The following is a 12854-nucleotide window of genomic DNA, read 5'->3' as shown; positions in this document are numbered from 1 at the left end:
CTAATTGATTGTTAAGCAAGTTACCCCACTGGCAAAACAAGCAAGATTTTGAATTCGACTTCTACCTGAACCTGGACCCGGACGCGGACCCGGACTCGAGATCACGAATTCGGACACGGACCCGTTTTCTATTTGGTTGGTGTAAATGGAGTTGGTGAATTTTTTGATCAATTCGGGCGAAAACTGGAAGGTTAGGTATCATAAAATGTTCATGAAGAGAAATTGTAAGAGATGGTATCATTACCAACAACTGTGGAAAATACTGTTTAGTTACTCTTTATTTAAAAATAGCAAAATCAAATTGCATAATTTCATTCGTTTTCTCCACTGTACACAGAATAAGTAATGATATTTAGACTAGACAAAAAAATTCAAAATCGCTCTCCTTCTTGATGCGACTGGCAAATCATATTACTTTTTGGAAACCGGGTTTTTTAACCTAATTAGACCCCGCTGAATCCGATCCGGTTGCTCGATCGAAATCTTGACCGGAAGTGAGATATTTGACATTAAAGGTCCGTTTTTTTCGTTTTTCGTAAATAACTCTTAAACGGTGGTGTATAGCAAAAAATGTTCTATTACATAAGTAATATGCATAAAATTGCCTACAAGAAAGATTCAGTACAATTTTTCGCTAGGATCAATATTAAAAGAGATTTTAACGCGGGAAATTTAATTATAATCACTTCTAAGGTCCAGTTTTTTAGGTTTTCGTAAATAACTCATAAACGGTGGCCAATATCAAAAAATGTTGTTAGACAATAATAATCTACACAAAATTTTGAACAAAAAAGATTCAGTACACTTTTTGCAGGGATCAATATTTAAAAAGATAATAAAGAGGGAAAGTTAATTATACTAAATTCTAAGGTTCCTTGTTTTTATTTTTTCGTAAATAATTTGAAAAGTATGACTCATAGAAAAAAAAATCTTATACATAAATAATAAACGTAAAATTTCCTACAAGAAACATGCAGTACACTTTTCGCTAGGATCAATATTCAAAAAGACAAAGCAGCGGGTAAGTTAATTATAATCAATTTTAAAGTCCCTTTTTAGTTTTTTGTAAATAACTCGTAAACGGTGTCCCATAGCGAAATAGGTTTTTAAGAATAAATTATCTACATAAAATTTCCTCCAAAAAACATCTAGAACACTTTTCTCTAGGATCAATATTTCAAGCGATATTAAAGGAAGAAAGTTAATTACAATCAGTTCACAGGTCACTTTTTTTTAGTTTTTCGTAAATAACTCGTAAACGGTGGCCCGTTGCAAAACAATATTCTACATAAATATTAAACATAAAATTGTCCACAAAAAAGGTTCTGTACACTTTTTCGCTACGATCAATATTTAAAGAGGTATTAAAGGGGGTAAGTTAATTATAATCAATTTCCAGGTCCCTATTTTTAGGTTTACGTCTATATAGGTAAAGAACTATTTTATTTTATTTTATTTTCAAAATTTAGACCCAGTAGTTTCGGAGATAAAGGGGGGGGGGGGTATTTTTTTGTATTTTAATGTTTTATTTTGGGGAAGGGGGCTTTATCTCCGATACTACTGGGTCTAAAATTTTGAAAATATATACAGAATAGAATCTATAGATGACAGAAAAACCTATTAGAATTATGTAGTCAAGCGCGAGTCGGACATTACTTAGTTTTTGAACCGATCCCTACAGGTTTTTTAAAGGCAATTCACTCGCGTTTAACATATAAAATACACTGTTAAAAATTGGGTAATGTACGGAACCCTTGCAAGGCGAGTCCGACTCGCGCTTGGCCGGTTTTTATTCATTTTGAGGTACGGAACCCTAAAAAGAGAAAAGCGTTCCATATGTCTTTCGTAGAAAATTTTATATCGATTATTTATTTACAAGAACATTAAGAACTTATTTTGCTATGAGGCTTATTTTACGAGTCATTTGCGAAATCCTAAAAATAGGGACCTGGAAATTGATTATAATTAACTTACCCCCTTTAATATCTCTTTAAATATTGATCGTAGCGAAAAAGTGTACAGAACCTTTTTTGTGGACAATTTTAGGTAGAATATTGTTTTGCAACGGGCCACCGTTTACGAGTTATTTACGAAAAACTAAAAAAAGTGACCTGTGAACTGATTGTAATTAACTTTCTTCCTTTAATATCGCTTGAAATATTGATCCTAGAGAAAAGTGTTCTAGATGTTTTTTGGAGGAAATTTTATGTAGATAATTTATTCTTAAAAACCTATTTCGCTATGGGACACCGTTTACGAGTTATTTACAAAAAACTAAAAAGGGACTTAAAAATTGATTATAATTAACTTACCCGCTGCTTTGTCTTTTTAAATATTGATCCTAGCGAAAAGTGTTCTGCATGTTTCTTGTAGGAAATTTTACGTTTATTATTTATGTATAAGTTTTTATTTTGCTATGAGTCATACTTTTCAAATTATTAACGAAAAAATAAAAACAAGGAACCTTAGAATTTATTATAATTAACTTTCCCTCTTTATTATCTTTTTAAATATTGATCCCTGCGAAAAGTATACTGAATCTTTTTTGTTCAACATTTTGTGTAGATTATTAACGTCTAACAACATTTTTTGATATTGGCCACCGTTTATGAGTTATTTACGAAAACCTAAAAAACGGGACCTTAGAAGTGATTATAATTAAATTTCCCGCGTTAAAATCTCTTTGAATATTGATCCTAGCGAAAAATTGTACTGAGTCTTTCTTGTAGGCAATTTTATGCAGAATACTTATGTTATAGAACATTTTTTGCTATGTGCCACCGTTTAAGAGTTATTTACGAAAAACGAAAAAAAGGGACCTTTAATGTCAAATATCTCACTTCCGGTCAAGATTTCGATCGAGCAACCGGCAAATTCGGATTCAGCGGGATCTAATTAGGTTAAAAAACCCGGTTGCCAAAAAGTTATATGCTTTGCCAGTCGAAATAGATTTTATGAAAAATATGACCAGTCTAATTACTATATATGTTCAGAATATTATTTGAATAAACTTAGGATAGGATACTTAGGATAGGAAATAAATGTGTGTTTTTATATCTTTAAACCCAATTACTAAGTAGACTGCACATACATTAAAGTCACATTAAAATTCCATTTTGCGAAATAGAGATTTCAACCTTTAACTTTGCAAAAGTAGATAATTGAAATATTCTAAAAGCAATAAAAATAGATTAGGTTAGATTCGAGCTACAATGACATTAGTTTGGGTTCAAGGCAAGGTTGCAGGGCCTCAACAAGGGAAAAAAGGGGGAGGGACTGTTGGCCTGGCTCAGTGAGCCAGAACTGACCCACTTATCCCTACTACTGCCGTAAGCAGGTAATGAATTCCCAATGTATTAAGTTTAGGTTTAATAAATTATAAATATATTTTATTAATAACATAATAATATACAAATATGTATAAGCATAAAGTAATAAATAAGCCTACAGCTATTAATAATGTCCGTAATCTGTATAATCCCAAAATACGGATCCCTCGTATGTGGATGCTGCTTACATAATCTCGTCTGTCAAGGTGTTTCGGCAGGAAAGGCCTTGGCAGACTTATAAATTCCTGAAATGAGGGTTCATATCTACCGACTAGAATTGGTTTCATGGTGGTATCAGATGGGTTACTGTACGGTAACCGATGGTCATCTTGCTTATAATCTCGTCTGCCAAGGTGTTTCGGCAGGAAAAACCTTGGCAGACTTATATATTTCTAAAATGGGGGTTCATATCTACCAACTATAATTGGTTTCATGGTGGTATCAGATGGGTTAGTGTAGGGTAACCGATGCCGACCTTGCTTACATAATCTCGTCTGCCATGGTGTTACGGCAGGAAAAGCCTTGGCAGACTTATATATTCCTGAAATGAGGGTTCATACCTACCGACTGGAATTGGTTTCATGGCGGTATCAGATGGGTTAGTGTACGGTAACCGATGGTCATCTTGTTTATAATCTCGTCTGCCAAGGTGTTTCGGCAGGAAAAACCTTGGCAGACTTATATATTCCTAAAATGGGGGTTCGTACCTACCGACTGGAATTGGTTTCATGGTGGTATCAGATGGGTTAGTGTAGGGTAACCGATGCCGACCTTGCTTACATAATCTCGTCTGCCAAGGTGTTTCGGCAGGAAAAGCCTTGGCAGACTTATATATTCCTGACATGAGGGTTCATACCTACCGACTGGAATTGGTTTCATGGTGGTATCAGATGGGTTAAATTAGGGGTCCCGCTGGCCACCTTTGAGAGCGTCTGCCAAGCACTTCCGGCAAAAAAAATACTGGCAGACTTCGCTTTTATGTGTCTACATGTAAATTTCTAACTGCTGCCATAACTATTATTTCGGTATCAGATGGGTTAAATCAGCCCCCTTTTTTCGCACCGGAAGTGGCCCCCTTTTTCGTACTTTCGGCAAGTTCCGCCGTGGCAGACTATCGAATTCGGACTTAGCATCACTTTTATGGTTTCCCATTGTGTATTTCATCGTGGTATCAAGTCGGTTAGAAAATTTGCGGCCGGCTCTTCTACTAAGGCAAATAGCGGGCGTCCGTTGTCCCTACGTTCACATATTCGCCATTCGCTTTGCGATTCGTCGCACATGTAAATTCGGCATTAGAATTATCAAAAGAGTAGTTTCCAAGGGACACTGGTGGTATACTGTTGTCTTATTACCCTCTTATTCTTAAATGTTTACTAAAGTTAGCAAGCCGATAATAATCGTTTGTCCGTTTCCATCATACCAATACGTCGGAAAGGGACAAACGATTATTATCGGCTTGTTAACTTTCGTAAACGTTTATAAATAAGGGGGTTAATCAGTAAATAGGTACAAGTAGTTACCAGCGGTGGTCTGTGAGGCGTGCATGGCGCCCGGGGCGGGGCCAGCCGCGCGGACCGATGACGGCATCACATTCTGCAACACAATACTTTATTTACTATTGTTGTCTTACCAATACGTATATCGTCGGCGTCGCAAACGTCTTAATGAAGGCGACAAGGGAGTTTCGACTTTAGTTCACAATTCCTAAAGTTGATAACATTTTAACATATTCCTAAGAAGATAAGAGGTTTTTTTACTTTAGTAATTTGACACTTGAGCAATTGAAAACATACCTACAGATACATCTGTAGTATGTACTATGTATTATACACTACAGTGTATAATTGTTTTCCATCGTATTTTCTCGGAAAGGTTCGTATTTATCATGCTGCTTCAGTCAACCTCAGTACTCTTTGTGTACCGGGACTGACTGAAATAGCAAGACACGTTCGTACGTTTCCGTAAAAATACGATGGGGAATAATTATGCACATCTGTAACATGTTTATTATGGCTCCATGTATCAAGGGGTCTACATGCGAGTAAACATACATAGGCAAGTCGCAGTTAAGGGTACTTAGGCTTAAAGCCGGTTTATGTTTATTAGGTAAGGGTTTTAGAGTAAGGCTTAAAAGCGATAGCTTTACGAATGTAGCTAATGATGTAAGATAGGACTCGGCATAAATAATAGATGTCTCAAAATTAACCATATATGATGTTAGATTTTAGAATTTATCATATCATGGTGTGATAATTATTTAATGAAATGATCGGTTGGCCAGATCATGATAAAACCAAACCTGACCTAGCCATATCATGATATCATAAAGCAGCGGTCGGCAACCTTTTAGCAGGCAAGGGCCACATAGCGGTTAACGAAGTGGACGCGGGCCGCACTTTGTTAATATTTATGACTTTATCAGACATTATCATTTGTCAATATTACATACAAAATAGCCAGGGAGGCTCGCGGGCCGCAAGTGAGAGGTTCGCGGGCCGCTGGTTGCCGACCGCTGTCATAAATCATAAAGGGATCAATTCTAAAATGGCACTGCATGAAATCTACAATCTGGAGGAATAAAATATGTGGTGCGTACTGTACTGTGTACAGTCGCCATCAGATATATCGGAGCGGCCAAGGTGTTCACAATATCTGAACACGCACTCTAACGCTTTGACAATAGAGGCGTGTTCAGATATTTGTGACCACCTTGGCCGCTCCGATATATCTGATGGCGACTGTACAGTGTGTACTGTGGTGGTACTTACGTTGTGTGCTGCGGGGTTCTGCAGTGAGGTGGGAGACACGGGCGCGTGCGGGCCATTGCTGGTCACACCTCCTCCGGACTGGAACAACTATTCTTTGTTACGTTACAGTTCATACAATGGCTGTGTGAAATGGAAGTCAGAATATTAGACTTGTTACATGAATAACACAGAGCCAATCCAAACTGAAGCGACTAAGTAGAGTGACCTAAATGAGTTATATTTATATTATCATACCTAGCGTAGAGTCTGTTCGGAAAGAGTCGTGGAATGTATGGAGCCCAATACATTCTACGACTATTTTCTTTCCGAACAGACCGTACCTATGTGTCGCCTTGTCGAATAAAGCATTAAACTTGCGTATTCTCGCCAGGCGCTTATGACGCGATTTGACTGCCAATAACAAAGTACATACATATAAAACACCTAGATATGCATAAAATTATTGATGAAGAGAATGACAAGCAGAAAGCAGCTGACACGCTAATCTGCCTTCGCACACGCAAAGCTCTCGCAAATCCACTAAAATTTGCAATTTTTCATTACAACACCACTTTTCGCAAATCCACTAAAATTTGCAATTTTTCATTACAACACCACTTTTCGCAAATCCACTAAAATTTGCAATTTTTCATGAATACACCACGTCATTTCTTTGCGACACGTTCACTGTCAACGTTTTCGTAGCGCTCATATAGCCGATCCCAGAGTTTTCCCGCTCTGTAGAGTAGGTAAAGCGACTACGAACAGAGACTACGTTCCCGGCAGTCAATGTGTTAACAAGTCGAAATTGCCTCCACTGTAACCAATTGAGGCAATTTTAAATTTTAAAGTCAATATTCCAGCTGAAACTCTGAGCGCTACTAAAAACTAAATAATGCAAGAGGTTTTTTCGCCTCTTATTATTTGCACAGTGAAAAACACCAGGTATATTTGAGAGCTTTGATTCGTTTCAATCGATGTGTACGCGAGTAAGTAAACAGAGTGGGTACTTTAGTTAGAATATATCCGTGTTTGTGCGTTAGATTACTCGGAATGAGACGTGGGAAGCTTACGAGTCTGGAGCCTAAATTTATTGCTTCAATAACAGTTTTGTAAGTTGGAAGCGAACAAGTCGTGCAAAGCAACTACATGTTCACTAAATACGCCGTCTATTTGTAACACATCCTGGAAACATACATCAATTATGTTATAGGTATATAGATATTATAACAGCGACTTATGTCAGGAAGATTATTATTATTTACATCAAGATTAGTCAATGTTATTCGTAAGAAGGTTTAATGTTATTTTCGTAGCGAATCTTTGGGCCTTTAGAGTACGCAGCGTACATCATCTACCGGAGAACAGGGCTTATGCAGTTTGGGTAGAGAGAATAATAAATCTAATAAAGAACTTATTTTATCGGGACAACATAGCTGCAATAAACCGCCGTATCAATCGTAGGTAAATCTTACGAGAATTTCTAAACTTCCAAGAATAAATTTAAAATCAAGACTAGCACTAAATTAAAATGGTTATTTTAAAGTTCAGACAGGCCATCTTTGCATGAAATAGAAAAACGGTCAGCAACTGAAGTAGCTAAGCGAGCGAAGTGTTCAAAATTATCGATACGAAAAACTGTTGATAAAATGAATATCATGCTTATCCAGACAATTTTGAACAAATAAATATTTTTAATGTACTGCGTAACTAATATCTTTAGTGCTGACTCAACCAAAAGCCATTTATTTACCAACAAAAAGCAAGCTTTCATTCTTCCTTTCCCCCTTTCATTTGTAGCCTGCGCACTTTTCTCAATGAAATACATTTGTACAGTTCCAGGCGTTGAAAGGGTTACATTTTACAAAATGTTAGTAAAAGCAAAAGGTAATTGAAAACACCATTGTAAATAATAAAAGGTTTAAAGGAGCATTCCATGGGCTGTCCCGTACAAACGTATTTTATTTCCTGTGTTGCGACTTTTTTCTCGGCATTTAAAGCAGGCGATTATTTTTCTGTGCATATTTTTGACCATTTGTCATAGAAAAGGAAACTCTTACACCTTTAAATCTTCAGAAACTTCGCGTTTGTACGGGACAACGGCAGACAATTTCATGGAATGCTCCTAAAGCTGGCAAGGATAAGCTGAATATGAGAACGACAAGGTTTCGCACGTCAAGATGTGTTAATTTAATTAGATGTGTTTATGATTGCCAGACCAAACAAACATTCAATACTTTGTGGTTATTGACAAAGCAAACACTATTAAAGGATGTACAGCCAACAGCAACAATGTAATCGACGTCATGTTGGTCATGTTTAGTTATTTAACATTGCTTGGTCAAAAATTATCGTCTGATTAGGTACTATCACATAAAATGTCAAAAGCAGCAGGCATACAAGTTAGGTTTATCTTTGATCTCTTGCAACACGGAATGTGACTTGGTCTACAGTAGGTACTCATGTAATTATTTAAAATAAGCTATCAACTTAAAAACACACACTCAAGAAAAAAAAAAATAGCTAAACTAAACTACACAATTTTAGGGCCGGTTGCACTTCTTTAACTTTAACTACGTTTGCATGAAAAGTTTCACAATTCTCTACATCACGTCAGATGCGATTGGTGCAACCCGCCCTAAACCATATACGTCAAACCAAAAACTGTTCGCGTTGAGGGTTGAAAAAGTTGAAAATGTAACTGACCGGCAGCTGCTGCGGGGGTTGCGCGCGCTTGAGGCGGGCCGGCGCGGTGGGCGCGGGCGTCGCCGATGCCGAGTACCAGCCGCAAGGGCCCACGCCGTGCTGTAACACAGAACAACCGGCTCAGCCTGCACTCACCCACTGCTTTATGAGCGAGAGACGTGAAGAGTACGAATAATATAAATTTGACTTTTCTTGCCGCATTTTCACCTCGTGTCTCTTATGTGTCTACAAATTTCTGAACGTCGCATTGTTAGACCATTTTACTTATATTGACGGTTCTTATGATGGAAACTTGACGAGCTTGTGCCGTTTAAGAGACTACAATGGACTAGAAAGTGATCTTTTATAATATTATATCCAATCGTCAGATTTTCATATATTATTGATTTAATTTCAGATCAGACACCGGGGAGCCATGTCTATTTTAACTTTTAAGAATTAATTGCCCAGTATTAACTGTCCATGCTAATTAAAACTTGTAAACTCGGTAGTCTAGTACCGAGTGGCGCCACCATGGAAGGTCACTGATATAGGACGCTAGAAACTCGTCCGACTTTCAATTGTCCGACTAAATGTCATTGCGGATATAGGGCATAGAAAGGACATGCCATTTTATCTCACCCAATTTTTATATTGTATGATGATTGAATAGTTTCATCCTACTGGATAAGTGTGTGTGCGCTGTACAATGATTCTTTCTGACACACCGATTTAGGCCTGCATCTGACTTTAACCGAATAGTATTTACTACATAATCGATCGCAAAACGAAACTTGGTTTAACCCTAATTTGAGATTTGTTCAACCAACAATGTCGTGTTCGAAGTGCCTAACTGTTTCCGGACTATTAAACAGTAGCGTCAAAATCGTGACAAGTCTTTTCAAACAAAGGCATTTACTTAAAGACGGATCGTGAATACCAAACAGCTTAAAGAAAAAGTAAACCGCATGCCGTCCGCATCGGGGACGCAAGATTAAGCGACGATCCGACATCGGGCGATAAGCGGCAAGTACTTAGTTAATATTTATTAACAACGCGGTGACCCTGTTTATTGGGTACTACTTCAAAGGGCGAGACTTTGGTGTTTTCTCATCCTGGTATACAATTAATCTTTAGGTACCCATTCTACTTATGAATTTGCTGACGAAATACTTATCCCTATGGGCCTTAGAACCCAAGGTTGTACTTACTTGTGTTGACAATCAGATAACCACAACTATTCCTCTTCCTGCTTGGGTTGTCTAGTCTTGAATACCTTGATTTTTGAAGACTATCAGTCTCACTGTAATATTGCCCACTACATTACGAATGGAACTAAAGCGTGAAGTTTATTGTATTGTATTATCTTTATGTGATAGTTCCACAAAGTGAATTGCATATTTAGAGATAAAACTCGCATATAAACGGTATTTAACGATACAATGCAACGCACAACCTTGGCGGCGTGCCAAAACCGACGCGATGCAGGTATACGGCGGCAATAAATTGTGCACGACTGCTCTTTGTACACGCAAATTTCTTATTTTTAGGTTTACTCCACCTTCAAGTTTTGCATTGAGATCAAGATCACCCAACTCTTCCTTGTTCATTTCGGTACAGACCTTGGAGCTTGCAATATTTTAGTCAGGCGTTAGATTTTTCCAAGCAGCTTTATAGTTTTTAGTAGTAGCATTGACGAAAGCGTTCTCACAGCGTCTTCTTTATTGCTTATTTATTTTGTTAATGGAGACAAACATTAGATCCAATATAAAGTGTAGTCACAGTGCATATTTGCAGCGGCAGACGGCTAGTCTGTGACGATCAATATTGCCTAACTATTGCAGCGCGAACCTATTTTTGCTACTCGGTTAATTTTAGTCGCCGGAGTAAATTCTACAAATGTCCCTAATTTGTATTGACACTTGTAATACAACCACCAGAATGTCATTAAATGTTAGAATGCCTCCCCAGTCCAGTACTTAGTTACAGTGGGTGAAACAAATATGTTTTGATAGCATTTTATCTTTCCGAACCCAATCAAATGCTCGAGCCGCCACAAAAGAAGAACACATGGTATTAATTACATTCACCGGATGAAAGGTATTTTACTGTACAATAACTTAGATATAAAAGATAATTCGCCAAATGTTAGTTAGGAATAAAAGGAATCAATATAAGTCCATATTTATGTTACCTGTGCAAGCGGTGGATGCGCCTGGTGGCGGTGGACGTCCGAGTTCATATCGGGTGCCTCTACCGCGAACTTTTATTCTTCATCATCTGTTAACAAACATAAACAAACATTAAGGGTCGGTTGCACCAAACCGTATGTCACCGTTAAAGCGTTAGCTAAATTTATTTGTGAGGGAAATTACATGCTTCACTGCTGTTTGACGTTAATCAGTCTGTTAAATGTGGTTGGTGCAACTGGGCCTAAACCACAGATATTTAGTTTAGTATTTAATATGAACGCAGCTTGTGAGGAATGTTTACAGATTGCAAATATTCGAAAAGTCCGTAAACGATTAAAAAAAAAATCGTGTGCCTCTTGCATATGAAAAAATATCTGAACTTGACAATAGAGACATCTATAATATTTCCAAGTGTGATGGGCACCTTTGGGCCGGGTGTAGCGCGGGGAGGCCTCTTCCAGTAGTTTTAATATTCCTTGTTTTTATTTTAGATATATTTAGGGTTGTTAGTTTTAATTTAGTTTTATTCTTAGATACATTTAGTTCATAAGTTTATTTGTCTTTTTTACTGTCTTTTCTGAAATAAACTTTATTCTTTCCAAGTTCAGATATTTTTTAACATATCACTAACATATTACCAAATCAATATAGGGATTGAACGTACGTAACAGTTTTCTGTATCATTATCATCATCATCTCAGCCATAACACGTCCACTGCTGAACATAGGCATAGGTTTTCTGTATAAGTGGATATAAATTCTGTAGAAAAGTAAGACTGTTCTTAACGATTCCTTTATTAAGTATACCCGCAAACAGATGTTACGCTTTCATATTCAACAATAGAAAGAATCGTCACGATCCAGATCACTTAGCCATTTAAAGTACACGTAGTGAAATAATTGGTTAATTTGAAGACGGCGATTTGGCCTCTTTGTGTAAAACCGGATGGCTGGTGATAGTTAATCGAGTAGCTTCACGGCAGCCCTTTATGTGGGTCAACTAGGCGCCGGAACCGTACGCGGCGCCGCGAGACACGCAAACCTTTTGGCTGCCATTGACGTCAACTGACGCGCGCGGCCACAGCCCAATATCAACCTTCGTGCATTCTGATAAGGTTCACAATGACGCGCCGCGCACGGCAGGCCCGGCCACAGAATAAATAATAGTACTAGGTACAGAAGACTCACTCTCTAACAAAACGCGTCTGTTACGATCAGGACAGATTAAACGTTTTACGCACACGTACATGTGTGACTCTATCAATCAGAAGATAGAGTCGAAAAGTTGCAGACCACTTTCTTATCTGACTGTACAGAAGACTAACAAAACGCATATGTTACGATCAGCACAGATATGGCCTCTAGGTGGCGACAGCGCCACGCGCGGCTTATGACTAGCCACCAAAATTGGTGTGGAACGGATGTACTTTTAGCTACCTGTAGCAAAGCGACGAAATCGCGGAGTGAGCCACGCCTGCGCCTGGCCTGGCGTTCAAATGGCGAGCTGTCGTGGAAATGGCCAATCGGAATACTGTTAACGTCATTTGCGGCGGCGTGTGTGACCATGGTCATTCCGTAACAGTTTACGTTGGAAACGACCGTGCCTTGGTGCTAACATGCCAATAAATAGAACAGTTACAACATGACATTATCATTAAGGCTGTTACGGTTGTGGCAATGCAAGAGCATCACGCGTTGACCGAGCGTACAAGGAAAACAGTTAAGACGAAACGGGAGCTGAGCTAAAAGTCAATTTTGAGATTTCAAGCTGAATATACCCGTCGCTCTGACGGGGCGTAACCGCGGCGTGAGAGACTGTATTTGTGTGTGTAATGCACGCACACAGACGCGTGCGGTGCGCCCGTACTCGGGCTGGCGCGCACCTCACTGATTGCAATTTG

The 12854-nt window shown here is 38.2% G+C and overlaps 1 protein-coding gene across 1 annotated transcript in view; it reads right to left on the bottom strand.

The window, feature by feature from the left end:
* Positions 1 to 12854, bottom strand: part of LOC134669501 (tyrosine-protein kinase CSK) — a 63307-nt gene that overhangs the window by 37636 nt on the left and 12817 nt on the right. The window contains exons 2-5 of the mRNA XM_063527090.1: positions 10956 to 11041; positions 8783 to 8881; positions 6098 to 6175; positions 4850 to 4922 (exon numbers count right to left, since the gene is read on the bottom strand). Coding sequence (XP_063383160.1) covers positions 4850 to 4922; positions 6098 to 6175; positions 8783 to 8881; positions 10956 to 11003 — 298 coding nt within the window. The 5' untranslated portion in view covers positions 11004 to 11041. The remainder of the gene's footprint in view (positions 1 to 4849; positions 4923 to 6097; positions 6176 to 8782; positions 8882 to 10955; positions 11042 to 12854) is intronic.

The sequence above is a fragment of the Cydia fagiglandana genome, chromosome 12, assembly GCF_963556715.1.
Source record: "Cydia fagiglandana chromosome 12, ilCydFagi1.1, whole genome shotgun sequence".
In the NCBI taxonomy this organism is placed as follows: domain Eukaryota; kingdom Metazoa; phylum Arthropoda; class Insecta; order Lepidoptera; family Tortricidae; genus Cydia; species Cydia fagiglandana.
The sequence above is the reverse complement of the archived record's forward strand: the minus strand, read 5'-3'. Positions and strand labels throughout refer to the sequence as shown.